This window comes from Polypterus senegalus, chromosome 11 (assembly GCF_016835505.1).
Source record: "Polypterus senegalus isolate Bchr_013 chromosome 11, ASM1683550v1, whole genome shotgun sequence".
In the NCBI taxonomy this organism is placed as follows: domain Eukaryota; kingdom Metazoa; phylum Chordata; class Cladistia; order Polypteriformes; family Polypteridae; genus Polypterus; species Polypterus senegalus.
Genome location: NC_053164.1, coordinates 40,806,346 through 40,825,256, shown reverse-complemented (window position 1 = coordinate 40,825,256; position 18,911 = coordinate 40,806,346). Strand labels below are relative to the sequence as shown.

Sequence of the window (18,911 nt, the reverse complement as noted above, 5' to 3'; positions counted from 1 at the left end):
CTTCAATGCAAAAAGGTCCAACTAGCTCATCTTTAAAAATACCAGCTCATACCAGTACCCCACCTCCACGTTGGAGTGGAGCTCTGTGCCCATTACTGATCCACAGGTCCATCCATCTGGTCCATCAAGAGTCACTCTCATCTCATCGGTCCATAAAACCTTTGAAAAAAATCTGCCTTCAGATATTTCTTGGCCCAGTTTTGACGTTTCAACTTATGTTTCTTGTTCAGTGGTGGTTGGGTTTCAGCCCTCCTTACCTTGGCCATGTCTTTGAGCACTGAACACCTTGTACTTCTGGGCACTCCAGGTAGGTTGCAGCTCTGGAATATGAAAGTACTGGTCTCGTCCGATGCGAGAGATGGACGTCTGAAGTGGAGCTCCGCTAGCAGTGGTGCTATTTTTCATATTATTTGCTTATTATTCTGAGATATCCTGTATTTATTCAACCCGAGAGGGACCGCTACAGTATATGTAAACACATATAAACATGGCCAACAAGAAGGGGGGTCCGAAAGAATCAAGACTAAAGCTACATCCAAGCTGCGATCAGCAAGCCCTAGTTCGAGATACGGCCTCTCAGAGACAGACCTGGATCAGATGGGCGAAAGTACAGACTCCTCGGGACCACGGTCCGCTACATCGTCGCCTGCTGAGAGCGAAAAGGGGAGCGAAGGTGCGATCGTGAGTGCAGATGTGGATAGCTCGCCGATTGGAGAGGATTACCTGAAACTGGAAAAGGCGGGAGGTCCGCGGCTTCAGTTACGCAATCACGCGGGACTGGAGCAGCGGGACACCGGCTTCAGCAGAGTCTGCTGCTTCATCTACGGTACAAGAAGGCACATTTGAGCTATCTGAACTGAAAGTGTTGCTCGCTGACCTCAGGCAAGATATAAAGAAAAGCGAGAAGGCTAATGAGAAAGCAACGGCAAAGGCACATGAGAGACTGAAACAGGAGATGAAACAGGCCAATGAATGTCTGCGACAGGAAATCCAACAGGCAAATGAAAGGCTTCGTCAAGAGGTACAGCTTGAACTTCGACAGGTGCTGGGTAAAATTGAAGAGCGCATTGAGAAAAACTCGCTAAACTGAGCACGCTTGCTGATCGATTGGAGCATCTTAGTGAGACATTCACGAATCGGATCGAAATAGCCGAACATCTAGCTGCCAGTGCCGAGGAAAGAGCAGTAAATGTCAGTTCGGAATGTAAAAAACTCGGAGAAAAACTTGGAGACAGACTGGCTGCTTTAGAAGATGGGAATAGAAGGTATAATGTCAGAATTGAAGGCTTGCCGGAGAATCGAGAAAGTTTAAACCCGGTGAAATTCGCAACTGAACTTTTTTCTAAAATAATCGGGGCGACTTTAAAGCAGAATCTGAGATAGCAGCGGCTTACAGCGTCGCGGATCAAACACCGTCAGACCCGACCAAGATCTTTTATAGTCCGTTTTGAGCGATTATCATTTAAGTTAGAGGTGATGGAACTCCTCAGGAAAAAAAGGAAGATATTATATATGAAGATTGCCAATTCGCGTCTTCCCTGACTTCTCTCCAGCAACAGCTATCAAACGCCGCCTTCTATAATATTAAACAGCGCTACGGAAGCCAATGTCAAATCGGCCTCCTGTATCCGGCAAAACTGAAAGTGGAATGGCAGGGCATTTCTATGTTTTCGCTAGCAAGGAGGAGGCAGAAAATGAGTTAAGAAAGCTGATCCCGGGACTATTCTGATACATAATTGTGAGTCATGGCGGTAAATGATAAAGCTAGGATTAATAATCTACTGTCTGATCTATTTGTTTTAAAATACGGGTTTTTATCAGCATATATTCTCATATTCTTATATTATTATTACTTACTTATTACTTATCATTACTTAGTATTACTAGGGCCCTAAATGTTTGTGTTTTATTGTGCTTAATTCCGTTTTCCTCCTTTTTTTTTTTTTTTCTTTTCTAATTATTTCATGTGTACCCTAAATGAGACTGTTCAATATCATACCCTTGGTTTGCTGTTATTGCTATTACTGCATTAAGACTTGTTATGCTTGTTTTGGACACATCTTTAACACCATCACCTGGGTTTATTATCTGGGGATATCATCTTAATGCACTAAAATTGATGAAGATTATATGTATGTATGTATGTATATATATATGTGTATATATGTATATATATATATATATGTATATTAAGTGCAAAATTCTTTTCTTTTTTTTTTCTTTTCCTCTTTTAAAGACTATATTGGTAACAGATATCTCTATCTTTTAACCTTAAAGCGCCACTGCATGGGGGCTTGATGTGCTTTGGGCGTGCTCTGTCTCTGGGTATGTCAGAGGACTGGGACTGCATGAAGTGGGTTTTAGCCTCACCTGGGGAGGCAAAAGGGAGGGTGGGGGTTAAGGGGGGAAGAGAAAGAGAGCAGGCTTGATCTATATCTAATCTATCATCTCAATCTTTATAATTATAACTATCAACGTAATAATAAGCTGCATGGCAACAACTCTTGGGGAATAGGAAATTAAGACCTAAACTATTTCACTTCCAGTTAAGACTATAATATGACACCAAAAACTCAGAATCAGTGTCTCCATGATGGGACAGTTAACCGTAAGCTGGAATGTTAAAGGCCTGAATCACGAATTAAAGAGAAAGAAAGTACTTTCTCACCTAACAGGTCTAAATGCTAAAATAGTATTTTTACAGGAAACCCACTTACTAAGTAAGGATCAGTTCCGGCTGCAAAAAGACTGGTCTGGCCAAATGTTCCATTCTAGTTTTACAAAGAAAACTAGAGGGGTGGGAATTCTCATACATAGAACAGTACCATTTGTAGCATCAGATGTAGTATTGGATCCTGAAGGGAGATATGTGATGGTCATGGGAGACTTATCTAACTGTAAAATGATTTTGATAAATGTTTATGCACCTAATGTTGATGATAAGGAATTTATACAAAATTTATTTGCATCCATTCCCAATCTGAACACTCATAAACTTATAATGGCTGGGGACTTTAATTGTGTTCTAAATCCACTTTTAGATAAGACTTCCTCCACAGGGGAACGCAACTAACACCGCAAAGATAATTACAAAGTTTATAACTGATCACAACTTATCAGATCCCTGGAGGTTTTTAAACCCAAATTCAAGAACATATTCTTTCTACTCACCAGTACATCATTGCTACTCAAGGATTGATTACTTCTTTATAGATAATAACTTCTTGCCTAAGATTAAATCTTGTAAATACGATGCTATTGTTATTTCAGACCATGCTCCGATGATCTTGGAGCTGAAATTACTAAGCCCCATACACTCACCCGCAGATGGCGTCTCAATCCGCTTCTATTAGCTGACGAGAATTGTACTGAATTTATATCCAAACAAATTGAATTCTTTCTAGAGACAAATACATCCCCTGAGATCTCTGCAGGAACACTCTGGGAAACTCTTAAGGCCTTCTTAAGAGGACAGATTATCTCATATCTTTCCCACAGAAATAAATCCGAAGCGAAGAAAGTAGCAGAGATAAAAGCGAAATTACTAAAATAGATGAAGAACATGCCAGACTACCAAGCGAGACTCTACATAAGAGGAGGCAGGCTCTACATTCAGAATTAAACCTCTTGACAACTAAAGAAACCGAACAACTAATTTACAAATCCAGACATCATTATTATGAACATGGAGAGAAAGCTAATAAGCTTTTAGCGCAACAAATTCACAAGCAAGAAGTGCGCAACGCAATCTCGGTAATTACTAACACGAATGGAGATAAAATCATCGAACACAAAAATATAATGTGCACTTTTAGAGACTACTATAAATCCCTATATACTACTGAGTTTAAAGAAGACAATATACAATCTAATGCATTTCTGGATAAATTACAGATACCACAAATTGACGCTATTAGTGTGGAGGAGCTCGATAAACCTCTGTCATTATCAGAATTACTGGATGCTATAAAGTCACTCCAAGGTGGAAAAGCAGCAGGCCCTGATGGCTACCCTGCAGAGTTTTACAAGAAATTCTCCGCTCAGCTAGCTCCCCTCCTATTAGCAACATTTACAGAAGCCAGAGATAACCAATCTCTTCCACAAACCTTTCGCCAAGCACTAATCACTGTCTTTCCAAAACAAAATAAGGACTTATTACAATGTGCATCATACAGACCAATTTCACTTCTGAATAACGACGTTAAAATACTCTCTAAAATCATAGCTAGAAGGATGGAGAAAGTGCTCCCTCAATAATATCACAAGACCAAACTGGATTTATTAGGGGCCGACACTTATCTTCAAATCTTGACGCCTGTTTAATGTAATATACTCACCAACTAAATCAAACACCCCAGAAATATTATTATCATTGGATGCAGAAAAAGCATTGACATGATTGAATGGAAATACCTTTTACTATTTTGGAGAAGTTTGGGTTTGGCCCGAACATTTGTGCATGGATTAAATTACTGTATACTAACCCAGAAGCTTCAGTTTGCATCAATAACATTTGCTCAGACTACTTTAAACTAGAACGTGGCACAAGACAAGGATGCCCTTTGTCACCACTGCTGTTTGCAATTGCCATTGAACCACTGGCAATACATTGTCGAAATACTGATCAGATAAAGGGGATTAGCAGAGAAGGACTGGAACAGAAAATCTCATTATATGCAGATGACATGGTACTGTATATATCGGACCCAGAAAATTCTGTGCCTGCAGTCTTAGCAGCACTCACAGAATTTCAAAAGCTCTCTGGTCTCAGAATTAATCTGAATAAAAGTGTACTCTTTCCGGTGAATTCAAGCATATAATATTAGATTAGACACCCTTCCTTTTATCATTGCAGAACAGTTTAAATACCTCGGGTAAACATCACAAGTAAACATAAAGCTCTTTATCAAAAAATTTCGTGTCTGTATGGAAAAAATTAAACAAGACTTGCATAGATGGTCAACCCTTCATCTCACACTAGCTGGAAGAATTAACACTGTTAAGATGAATATTCTTCCTAAGCTCCTTTTTATTTCAAAACATACCAATATACATTAATAAATCGTTCTTTAAGCAATTAGATTCAACAATAACCTCATTTATTTGGAATTCTAAACATCCACGCATCAAAAGAGCGACCCTACAAAGACAAAAGGCAGAAGGCGGCATGGCTCTACCTAACTTCCAGTTTTATTACTGGGCGGCAAATATACAGTCGATAAGAACCTGGACACAAATAGAAGAACATACACAGGCATGGACCGCAATAGAAGTAAAATCCTGCAGTACTTCTTTGTATTCCTTGCTTTGTGCTCCAATAAACACACGTTATCGGCAATACACTAATAACCCAATTGTGCTCCACTCACTTAGAATCTGGAACCAATGTAGAAAGCATTTTAAGACGGAGAAGCTTCTTTCTGTGGCACCCTTGCAAAAGAACCACCTCTTTCAACCCTCACAAACATATGCAGTTTTAATATCTGGAAAAATTTGGAATTAACTTGCTTAGAGACTTTATATAGACAACGTCTTTGCATCCTATGAACAATTACGTTCCAAATTTAACATTCCAGCTACAAATTTCTTTCACTATCTTCAAATCAGGAACTTTGTTAAACAGAACCTTCCAGATTTTCCTCATCTTGCACCCTCATCCACGCTGGAAAAATTATTGCTCAATTTCAAGGAGTTAGACTCCATCTCTACAATATATAAAATCCTTTTACAATCCCTTCCTTTCAAAGATCCAAGAGGACACTGGGAAAATGACCTCTCAATTAATATATCAGAAAAGGAGTGGAAAGTAGCAATGCAGAGAATTCACTCAAGCTCCATATGCGCAAAGCATACAATTATACAACTCAAAATTATATATCGAGCACATCTGTCTCGACTAAAACTCTCCAAAATGTTTCCAGGGCATGATCCAACCTGCGAGCGTTGCAACCAAGCCCCAGCCTCACTAGGTCACATGTTCTGGGCCTGCTCCAAATTAACATTATTCTGGACAAAAATTTTTAATTACCTCTCAGACAGTCTTGGACTCACAATCCCTCCTAACCCATTAACAGCTGTGTTTGGGGTTCTTCCAGAGGGTCTTAAAGTGGAGAAAGACAAACAAACTGTGATTGCATTCACTACACTGTTGGCACGCAGACTTATTCTGATAAACTGGAAGAACCCAAACTCTCCTCTTTAAGTCAGTGGGAAACTGATGTGTTATATTATTTAAAATTGGAAAAAATCAAATACTCAGTTAGAGGATCTGTGCAGACTTTTTCAAAACATGGCAGGATCTAATCAGTAATATTTTGAAATGATTTTATAAAGCACAGAGAATTTGTTGATTTAGGTATTTTTAAAAGCCTTAAATTTTACACCGTTTGGCTTGCTCTCTCTCTCAAGGGTGGGGATCGATCTGTTCTTAGCATAATTCTTTTTTTTTGTAAAAACTTGATTGCTATGTATTGTAATAAAATTAATAAATAAATAAAAAAAAAAAAAAAGAAAGTACTGGAGGATAATGGGTTCCTGGTAGCTTCACGTTTGATTCTTCTCAAATCTTTGGCAGCTAATTTGCGTCTTTTGTTCTCAACACGTTTCTTGCGACCCTGTTGACTATTTGCAACAAAATGTTTGATGGTTCTGTGATCACACACCAATATCTTAGCAATTCCAAAAGTGCTGCATCCCTCTGAAAGACTTTTTAAAATTTTTGACTTTTCAGAGTCAGTTAAATCTCTTTTTTGGCTCATTTTGCCTGAGGAAAACTAGCTGCCTAATAGTTCTGCACACCTTGATATAGGGTGTTGATCTCCTTAGGCCACACCCTCCCTCATTACACAAATACACATCACCTGACGTGCTTAAATCCAATAAGCATTCAAGTTAATACAGCTTGGAGTTGGAATATACGCATTAAAAATGATGATATGGTCAAAATACTCACTTGCCTAATAATTCTGCACTCCCTGTATGTGTGCCAACATGATTCTCAGATGAAAAAAGTGGTCAGACATGTGGACCAACTTTAATTACAATGCTGACAAAAATAAAACCCTGTGTAAATTATGTGGAATGAAGCTCACAGGAAAGAACATCGTCTTGAGGCACGTCATCTTAAGATTCATGACAAGGTATGCAACATTACCTAGGTGGTGACTTGCCAGACACTAAGAACGCTACCACCGGTTCTATTTCACCCCGCTAATACTAATGCGTCAAATGTTATTGTGGAAAACGTGCTCATTAATGGGGAAAAAAACAGCACACAGACACACACAGGATTCTGTTGTGCCAATTTTATCCCTTTAGAAGTTGCTCAAGAAACAGATTTGTGCAGCTTTAAAAGCGCAATCAGATGTGCTCAGCCTCAAATGTAAGTTGTAACAGTTTAGCGTGTAGTGTCACACATTTGTAACAGCAGACGAAATGTAAGGGAGATTAATCGCTTTTAATACAGTGTCATACACAATCCCGATAAAGGAACAGAATCTTTGCATTTGTTCTTTGATAGTAATGTGCATGTGCATACATGTTTGTCCGCACATCCATCCATTTTGTAACTTACACTTCAGGAGTGCAGACGACACCACTTTACATGCATCCACTTACACATATGGGCACAGTGGAATTGACAAAACAGGCGTAGCAATTAAAAATCGAGTTTCAAACAAAGTAACATTTTGGCGTGTCTGCATCAGCGATGAATTGAGCTTCCCCATGTGTTAATACTAACATAAAATGAATTTAAGATTTTAATGTTTGAAGTGCATCTACCAATTAATATGATATATACATGTACGGTAAAACAGCACTGCTTCATGCCTGAAACGAATCTGCAAAAACAAAATTTGTTTTATTCATTTGGTTTTTGAAGGAAAACTAATTTTTACAAGCATAACCATTAAAATGTGAAGAACGTAGTAAAAGCACTTATGTCATATATTAGAATGGTACATTAGCAATTGTGATGCAGTATCCCAGTTAGGACTAATTAACTACAAGTAGCTTTTTTAATCGTAGATTTGCACAGATGCTAAGCAATAACAAAATCTATTAACTTATGTGACACAATTTGGAAAAAGCACAACAAAGGCTCTTTTACAAGAGTTCTGAAATTCTGGATTAATGTAAAAAATTGACTCATCCGTTAAATGTTACTCTTTAGTGAGTTTTTAAAATGCTAATGATGTAAATATAAATCTTACAATAGCAAATGTTGCAAACCTAACAGAGCGATTCTCTGACAAAACAGATTTTAAAAGTATTTTATTACAAAAACAACTTTTAAGGGTTTGTTTAAATGTAAATTACCTACATTTTGGAATTCACCTATTCAACAGTACAGACATAACAATGTTTGAATTTTTACTTTGTTAAGTGTTATTTTAATCAGTATTTTTTAGTTGTTATAGAAAAACTATCAGAGAGGAAATTTAAAATGTATACCTGGTCAGATAAATCTGATAGACCATGATGATCTCATTATTTCTAAACCCTATGCAGAAATTAAATGTGTACTGCTTAGTCTAGCCTTTTTAGGTAAAATCTTAGAGCAGCATAACTAAGGCATGTCGAAGGCCAGAAAACTGTGGTGACAGACCAGAACTGCAATTATCTGACCAAGATCTTTTGGAGTAAATCCTTTCTACAGCTACTTTTCATTTTATGTTCAATAATCACTACATGGGATTTTGCTCATTAGTGTACATGTTAGTATAATAGTTTAGAGGTACAATATAGTCTGTGCATACTCATATGTTAAACAAGATATCCATTTGATTTTAAGTGTTTGAGTAATTTACTTTTAATTTTAGTCGACTAAAACAGATTTACTTTTCCTCAACTAAATAAATTTTTTGTTGACCAAAACTAGACTAAAAATAATAATTAAATGACTAAAATGTGACTAAAACTAAAATGCAATTTAGTCAGAAGATTAAGACCAAAACTAAATCAAAATATATTGTCAAAATTAACACTGCTAAGCACTGTCTGGTAAAGGTAAAACAGATCATGAAGGACCCCAGTCACATTTTTCTCCCTCCTCTCATCAGTCAGGCACAACAGAACTATTAAAACCAGAACTGTGAGATTTGACAACAGATTCTACATCCAGGTAATAAGGCTGCGCAACTGTCATATGTGACAAACTGTCTGTAATGAGCTAAGCGAATCAAGTACAAATGTTGTGTGATTCAACAGTATGCAATGTAGTATTTAGTGTTATTTACTGTGATTATTATGTTAGATTTAAGTTTGACATGTTTTTGAGCCTGATATTTTATGTTGCTTATTGTGTTTGCAAGCAACATTACACAAGTATGAGTTTCACCGTACATGTGACAATAAAAAGACTTTGATCTTCCGTGTCTAGTAATATTAAAAGACTTTAAACCTTTGGCCATCAAATGCCACATTTATATCTGACACTAGATGCAGTAGCTTAATCACAAATTCAGAGTTTAAAGAATTCAACTGCCCACTTTACACAGTAATTCCAGGCAACTTTTTTTGCACTCGTCAATATGCTCGTCACAACATTCCCAAGTCAAGCAAAACATGCACCCCCACTCTTCAGATGATTCACCAATAAAAAAAAGCATTTGCTACAGCCCGCCTGCTTATCTTTGACAAGTGAAAGTGTTAGTTTTAAATTCAACCTGTACTTCATGTTGCATTCAGAGGAATATTACTGATAAAATTAACTAAATAAGCAAACAACCAAAAACATATTCCATGACATTTATTTACAACCACATTTCTACTCTTTTTCTTTACTTATTGTCATATTCCACAGTACTTATTTGCACATTTATTTATTTCATTTAATCTTGTCCAAAATATTCCTCCACTTTTGCCATTATATTTATGGTGCAGAAAAAATGAACTCTGAATATATTTTGCTAAATTTAGCTTACACTTTTCCTTTTAGTGTTTAACTTTCAGTTTGTGACGCTCATATCAACACAAAGTTTGAAAAACCATCAATGGCAAAAGCAAGCAATTTGTATGTTGGAAGCAAAAAAAATTAATTTAGAACTACAGAACATTAAGTTATACACCACTTGATGCATGGTTCATAATAGAACCAATCCCAGTGTAAATTACAGCTATTGCATCATATTAATCAAACTCACCAAATCTCTACAGATTATATAAATGCCCTAGGGTGAACATTCCAAGTTGCCCATTACTACCCAAATATATAAAATATCATACAAAGGGTTTGATGGCTTTCTGGTTTCCAATACCCCATATTTATCCTCTATTACTGGATTATCATTATTTACCCATTCTGTATGACTGTGTTGATTATATTTAAATTTTGTTATATTTTTCATTGATTCTTCAAATTGTACCATGACGTGGGGTATAGTATCATGGACAAATGGCTATATATAAAGTTAAGTTTAATTATTTGTTTTAAGCAGAAAAAACATTCACAGTAAACAAAAATATAACTGCCTAGAAAGCTATTAAAATATTTTGGTACAAATGGGCATGTACATTTACATTCAGATCAAAATTTTAATACTACACACACTTTCCTGTAGTATTTGACACATTAGCATATATTAACTGAGGGCTCACATACACTTTTGCCAAGGAACCTAGTATCATTTTCGTAGGTTATTTCTGACATAACTAGTAATTATAAAATTAATAAAAATTAATATAAAAGCATAAAATACTATTTTCTAAACACACTTAATCCTCAACAGGTTTGCAGGGAGCTGGAGTCTATCCCAGCAAGCATAAGGTAAAAAGCAGGAACAATGCCTGGTTAGGACACCAGTCCACTGCAGGGATACACACTCACACACATGCACAAATAACTGGTAATTATTATTTTCTTAATTCTGATTAATTTTATGTTTTCCAAGTTTTTACAACACTATTGTACTCTAAAAGATGTTTATTTTTTATGATTTAATCTTTGTGACATTATCAGACCTGCTCTTGTGAAAGAACACTGTGTTACAACTGCACCCTCTGTACAATAAAACAGATAGTTTTTGATTATCATGAACCTGACAAAACAAGTGTACAAAACACAACAAGATATATTTAATTATATTCAAGATTCACTGTGAAACACACATTCCCAGGATCTTACGTAAGGGAGAAGAGCCAATAATAATTTGCACAATCCAAATTTTGCACAATGGTCCGTCAGAATACTGTACAAGGTGTGACAATTTAATTCCTGAAATGCCACACTTATTTTTAATACATATTCATTATGGAAATTAAATTGTTACACCTTGTATTTATGAATGACATTTATCATCTAAAATGCAAAAATGTTTTAGGACTCTTATAATACTCACTTATGCAGCCTTCTTTTTTGACTTTCTTTGAATAAGCAGGAATGCAGGACTTTGTGAGCATAACAGCATTAGGAAAGCTTAGTTCAGCTTCTGGCTTTACTTGCAAACCTATAAAAAATATCAAAGTTAACTTCTTTATTATTAAAACAGACTGGCAAAAATGTACTGCTGTTGCCCTTCAACAGATAAATTAGGCGACAATACAACACTTATTTTAAAGCCATGATTAGAAATGATTCTTCATGTATTATCAGCATAATGTTTTTGATAAGAATGCAGACTAAGCATCCCTTATCCAAAATGTCTGGTATAAGAAGTATTTTGGAATATTTCCATACACATAATGAGATATCTTAGGGAAGGGACCCATGTGTAAAAATGAACTTTACTAAATTTCATACACAACTTAATACACATAGCCTAAGGGTTATTTTATAAAATATTTTTAATAATTGTGTACGTGAAACAGTGTTTGTGCACAGTAGCATACCTATGTCAGCTGTTAACAACAGCAAAAACAAGCAACATTAGGCTTTCAGACTCTACGTATGATGCTGTATTTTGATGAAACGGTTACTCTAAACAGAAAATAGGCAAAAAAAAAAACCACCACAGCGAGTAATGTATTTAGGTCCGGGGGTAATAATGGCTGATAACGAACTGGCAGCATCAGAGTGTCAGAGCCTATGTTCCCTCTTAGCTGCATGGGTGCACAGCCACACACCTTTTCTCAGTGTGTCGCACAGCACTTCTGAACTGCCACACAGGTGTTATTTTACTGCTCCCTCAAAAAGAGCAGTCTGCAAGTGCTGTGCAGATGTTACCGCACCTTTTACCCTTTGTTAATGAACCCATGGGTCCCGAAACTCCAACTACACTCTGCTCGTGCAATAGTGCTTCACACCAAAGGGTGATTGAGGAAATCAGTCGTAAACTGTATATAACAGCTCATGTGATATTTATTCTATTATATTATATATTATTCTATTGCAAGTACAGGTATAGGCAATGTTTCATATTGAGGAAAGAAAGGTAGAATGAATTGAAATGGGTGTTTTCATACTGTGAGTAATAAACAGGTAAACCATTTGCTTTAGTGAGTCTACAGTGTCTGCTAAATGAAGGTCTCACTACACTTTCCTCTAAGGGTGCTGCACAATAAAAATACACTGCATGAAAGGATTAGCCTGTTTGCAGTGAATTACTTAGCTTACAAGAAGGTTAAGTAGTGTTAATTGATTATAAAGATTTGAAGAATACTACCTTTTAGCCATTCATCCTAAAATTAATTTTGGCATTATAAAATTTCAAAATAAGGTAGCTAACCATATATAGCAGTGTTTCCCAGAAAATTACAAGAAAATAATTACTCAATTTTTATTATCATCGATAATCGAGTAACTTAAGTTTCCCCAAATTCCCAATCAAACCTTCAAATTTTATACTATAATTCTTACAATCAACAAAAGATGCAAGACAAAATATTTTTTTCTGCTGTATTTAAATATACTAATTATATTTACTAAGATCCATGCACACAATTTTCTGATTCTTTTTGTTTTTTTCTTTCAGTGTTTAAACTATGTAGTGTTTCTTTTCCTTCGTTTTTAATTTCTATGTATGAACATGAAAGAACACTTTTTTCTGAAATATTGCAGAAAATTGGGCATTAGGCATTTTTCAAATTTTTGTTTGCCTTTTCGTACAAATCTGAATGTAAATCTTAGTTCTTAGTTGAGATTCCATTTCTCCTCTTCAAGTTGATAAATGTATTATCTCATTATAGAACTATGCATGTATATTCTTACTAATTTTAAAATTAAAATTTTATTCTGTGAAAAGTGGATACTTTATGAATAATTAAACTTTTTTAATGTTATTATTTGTTTCTATAAAATAAACTTTAATAATATGGTAGTATGTATTGCTCATTTTTTGTGTTAAATCTTATAATTTTTAATAGGGATTTAATAGGGATTCTGCATGCATTCTTCAAAATGAATTGGCTGTATTAAAAAGACTATTGAATCTATAAATTCAGCACTAGAAGTATAGCGCACCTAATAAAACTAGTGGAACAATTGTCTATAGAAGTCTCACTTTCATTTTAACAGATCTGCAGGTGCAAACCATGTTCTTACGTTAATCACAGATACTCTATGGTAAATCTCACAGCTGCTAATAAAAACAAAACCATGAAAACAAAGAAGCTAAAATCCATCTCTCAGAAAAACATGTATCTTGTGACCTGCACACATCCTGGAAAACCCTGTGGTATCAGCATTAGGTAGAAACGGGTGTCTTTTAAATATCAGAATTCCAATGACAGCAGCACTAATCATTCTTACACAATGGTAAAGAATTAATGTCTATTACTAGGGGGATTTGCAAATATGGAGCACATGGGAGAAAGCCAAGACCAGGGATTCATTCTGGGGCATTTATCTGGATTAAACTTTACTGGCATTTAACCCAAATTGACTCTAAGGCACCAGTATCAAATGCATAAGTGCAATGCCATATGTTTGGGATAGGATTATGCAAATAGGAAACATTGCATTACCTACATTAGATAGTGAAGACAGAAACCAAAATGAACAAAGCCAAGATAAGAGGAACTCTACATGGAAGCTTGTTGTGTTCTGCTTTGACACGGGATTTCAAGAAAAACTTCAAAACATTTACTTAAAACAACACCTGAATAACTTAAATGCCACGTGTTAATATTCTGGAGTAAGCCACTTTAGTCCAACAATAAACAAACTGCACAGTGAGAGTGGAGTTCAAAACTTCTCTTTAACAATGGTATCATTTATAAGAAACATATGACATCAGATGGGCAATGTTTGCAGGGACTGATCTTTAAATACTCAATCCATACATTAAACCATATTCTGAACTTCAGTTTTCCACTGTAATGACAGCACCTCAACTAGGAAGTGATGTCAAAGATCCATTCATAAATCAATACCACCCACCCTGCTAAAAGACTTCTGCCTGTAACTTACACCCGAGGTAATTTTAACAAACATTGATTCGTCGTGGGGTGAATACATGAGTTTTCAGTTATTTACTTTTTAAGTTTATATTTGATTTCACTTTAACATTAATGTAGGCAACAAATACTGATTTATATTAGATCCAACATTGTTTCACAATAAAATGTAAAAAGTCTAAATGGGAGGTAAATACTTTTATACCCAATGTTGATTTAGTGCTCAGTCCAAAATAAAACCATTAAAATGACTTCTGTATTGTATGTTTAAACCCTTAGGAGCTCCAATCTGATTCTTGAAAACTTACATTAGTCAGATGATATTACATGATCTCCACATGACAGGTTTCAAGTAATATATTGGTTGTATTAATTTCAATAGTACATCCTAAATATCTAATGAAAACATTACAACTTGGGCACAGCTACAGTCCAAGAGGACACTGCATGATACTCCTGTAAGGTTTTGACCTATAATGCAAAGAAATGCATTATATATGGTTAATGGTTCCATATGAGTATGTATGGTTGCGTGAATGAGTGTAACCTTTGATGGGCTTATACCCAATACTGCCAAAACATTTTACAGGGACTAAACAAAATTATAAAATTATCATTAGAAAGTACTCAGGTTTAACCAAAAAAAAATGGTTTGCCATGTCTGCAACTGTTGAAAACTGTCTTGTTAGACGGCCTGACCCAGAGTTGTTACATCTGGTTGTGAGCAAGCACTTATGATATACGATGCTGAGTTGGTTTTGTGCTTACACCAGCGTCTATCCTGCAACCCTGACAAGACACTCGAGGTATACATTGTAGTGTAAAATCATAAATTCTGTAGGTTGTTCAATGCTTCAACAGACTTTTGAAGGCTTTGATTTGTACAGGCCTTATCAACGTTCTGTCTTCCACTTTTTGATATTGCTCAAGAAAACAAAGCCAGGAAAAACATTCTTTTTCTTTTTTTGTAATGTGACCCAATGTCCACTAATCTGGTCCTCTGAACATGTCGATCAGCACAACTTAACCAAATTTCTGGAAATGAAATTTATATGAATAATGCAATAGATTATATGACAATTATTTCAGATGTATTATTCTACATGAATTATATGGAAATGCATTATTCCAACAATTAAATTGTTACAAGTAACTATCTCATGCAAATTTAAGTAAACTTTTGAAAATTGACATAATCAAGAAATCTTGAGGCGACAGAAGAATTCATACCGTTTGTGCTATAGTTGATAAACCCAGAGAACTCTTCTGCCAGTTGTTCATCACTGGCAAATGCACAGATGCAGGCATAAAAGTGAATGCAGTGCTGCTGTGGAGCACTGTCTCCCTCTTCAAGGCCACCTACCAAAGACAGGCCTATAGAGCCTGTCTTGCCAGTTTTAGAAATGTTACATGGGCACTGAAACCTGAGTTCCATTACTTCCTTGGCCTTACTCCTTTCACTGAATGAGACATGGAGATAACCAAGCAAGTGTTTGTCACTGACTTTGCATTTCACCACCATAACATTTTTAGAAATTCTCTGCACCAGTGGTCCAGTGGATTCAGTGGCTAGCTGCCATATTGTTTGCTTTGTTTCCGGAGTGATCTGGAGAGAGCTCAGGACAGAGCTTTTCAAAGTCAAAGGGGTAGCTTCACTTTGGCATTCCATAGCAGTCTTCATGTGCAAACAAGGACTTTCTGGATTTGCCCTTCTTGTAGCTTTACCACAGGATGACACAAAGCAGTGTCCTGAGCTGATCTGGGTAATTAATGTGCCATCAGCAGTCTCAATGCTTGTTTCTGTTGTGCTTAACTCTACAAATCCCCTGTACTCTGGACCTCGGTCCCTGTGACGCACAGAGAACACCTGAGCATCTGAGCCAGTCAAGATCTTAACAGCATCCATGCATGGCTGCGGTTTGCGAGCCCCATCTCGAAAAACAGCCCCACATGTCTTGTTTTTGCAACTGAGACCCCGAGTACCATTATACATTCCACATTTGGGGCACTTTCGGATGCCTCGCAGGGTTGGCTTGCCCAGGTTTGAGAGAAAAGATGGGGTTTTTGTCTTGTCTCTCATCAAGGCTGACACTGTAGCAGCAGTTATGACAGCTGAGCTGGTGTCCATCTTGTGCTCTACAAAAGAAACAAATGAAAATAACTGATTTTAAGCACTGGGAGAGTCAGAGACAGCCCTTTCAAGTTCCTTCTGAAATTGTATTGCTAACATACACAAAGAGTACCAAACGTTTAGAACCCTAAAAATATATAGTGTATGCAATGTTTTTTTCAATTACATTGACAAATTTTAATGTTTGTTGAAATACTTCACTTCATGACCGGTGGGGGATTTGAGGTTATCTGTGAAAACCCTAAAACTGAAGCGTTAAGGGCATTTCACATTATGTGACCTTTAGAGAGATTTTCAGTTGCAGCCTTTACTTACATTATTCTAGGGAGTCAGAAGCAGTCATGGGGCAGGCTCTGTGTTCATGACAGCTGAAACCCAATAAACACTTCACATTAAAATACAATGCATATGATGCAGCAGCAAGGAATAATGAGGAAAATAGAAAAAAGGGCAGAGATTGCAGCTGAACTCACAGCAGCAGTTAATCCTTTCAGGCAACACATTTTTGGTAGTCAGAAAAACGGGTGAACACAACTGTGACAGAAGGTGGCACTCAGTCTTTAAATGTAAAATAGATATTTGCAGTCATTTTAGTTGACATGGCCTGGCGACAAGATCAGCAAATGCAGTCGGCAAGTCTGACACATCCCATGACTTAACATTGTGTAATGTGACATCTTCTTAAATGGACCTTGCAATATAAACGCAAAACACTCAAGCAAATCCACAAAAGAATGGGCCAAAAACAAGAAATGGAGGTTAATGCAATTGCCAAATAAAATCTCAAACCTCAACCCCCTAGAAAAATTGTAAAGGGGGTGCTTGAGGTGGGCAGTACATTCAAGAAACTCCTCAAGAATTACATAGTTGAAGGAGTTGGAATTGGCAAAAATTTCTCATAGACGATGTAGGAAACTAATAAGACTATCACAAGAAATGTTTACAAGAAGGTATTTCTCCCAAAGGAAACAACAGCAGCTGTGTATGTGTGTTCACCGTCTGATGGGCTGGTGTCTTATCCAGATGTTGTTCTCTTCAGGCACTCTATGCTTTCTGGGATATGTTCCAGCTGCTCCACAACCCTGCTCAGGTTAGGTGGGTTTGGAAAAATGACAGATGGAGAATTGTTTTAACAATACATTTTTTCCCACATTTCCCTTTTAGTAATACTCAGGTGGGAAATGTGCTTGAAAGGAAGCAAAATGATTAACTTTTTTAATTATATATCCATTTTTATTTGTCTCTTTATGACTCCACCTTCATTATGATAATAATCCTCATCTTGGGTCCCAATATGGCACTGATTTTCTAATTTTCTAAAGCTTAATGACTCCTGCTTTACAGCAATATGTCCAAAATAATATCCAGTTTCCATTTTGTCTCTCTATGACTCTGCAGTCATTATGATATAGATAATAATCCTTCTCTTGAATCGCAGTACGGTACCAAAGTTGGTTCTTCAAATTAGAACATTTAAGAATCCCTGACATACAGTAATATGTAACAAATAATTTCCAATATTTTATATATTAAATTAGCACAAGCCAAATGGTATTACAGTACACACACAATTTATACTACGTGACCATCATCATCAGGTCCTTCCATGAAAACCCTAAATACAAAGAGGACTGTTTGATTTATGTTAGGTAGATTGCCCAGAGGGGACTGGGCGGTCTGGTCTCATGGTCTGGAACTCCTACAGATTTTATTTTTTTTCTCCAGCTCTTGGATTTTTTTTTTTTCTGTCCACCCTGGCCATCGGACCTTACTTATTCTATGTTAATTAATGTTGACTTATGTTTATTTTTTATTGTGTCTTCTATTTTTCTATTCATTTTGTAAAGCACTTTGAGCTACATTTTTTTGTATGAATATGTGCTATATAAATAAATGTTGATTGATTCAAACAGAATTCTAATAAAGATGCTTTCTTTTTTCCAGCATATAGGAACAAGCCAGACCTCATTTGGGTTTTCATGAGCTCAGATTGGAAGCTCATGGCTCAAATATTGTTTCACAGTTCAAATTTTATTTTTCTTTTTTCCAACTATAAAAATGTAAAAACTCTTTACAAAGTTCTTGTTATTTATAAACCCTCTTAGCATCAGCTACTACACACTGGAACATGATAGTTTACTTCTGGCCACCTGTCTGTTTAACAGATCACGTATCTTTTCTATTTAACACCTCTCTTCTTTATGAAGCTGTGCTTTTGAGAGCTTACACTCTGACTAGCATGTACCACTGCCACATCACAGCTCGACAGGAAGCCTGTTTAAAGTCGATGCTAGGATGTCACCTTTGTGGCATTTATGTTTGCCAAAGTTAACACCCTTGGTTTTCGATCACAGGGTTCGAAGAACTGCGCTTAAAACTGACTAAATGGGAGAGTGGAGTGGGATTTTGCCCTTTGACAGACCGTACACCTTATGTGACAACTACT

At 36.3% G+C, this 18,911-nt stretch overlaps 1 protein-coding gene across 2 annotated transcripts in view; it reads right to left on the bottom strand.

The window, feature by feature from the left end:
* The window catches only part of c11h2orf42 (chromosome 11 C2orf42 homolog), a 45,367-nt gene that overhangs the window by 25,867 nt on the left and 589 nt on the right, over nt 1-18,911 (bottom strand). For both annotated transcript variants that reach the window (XM_039768452.1, XM_039768453.1), the window contains exons 2-3: nt 15,565-16,470; nt 11,340-11,447 (exon numbers count right to left, since the gene is read on the bottom strand). In XM_039768452.1, the coding sequence (XP_039624386.1) occupies nt 11,340-11,447; nt 15,565-16,470 (1,014 nt within the window). The remainder of the gene's footprint in view (nt 1-11,339; nt 11,448-15,564; nt 16,471-18,911) is intronic.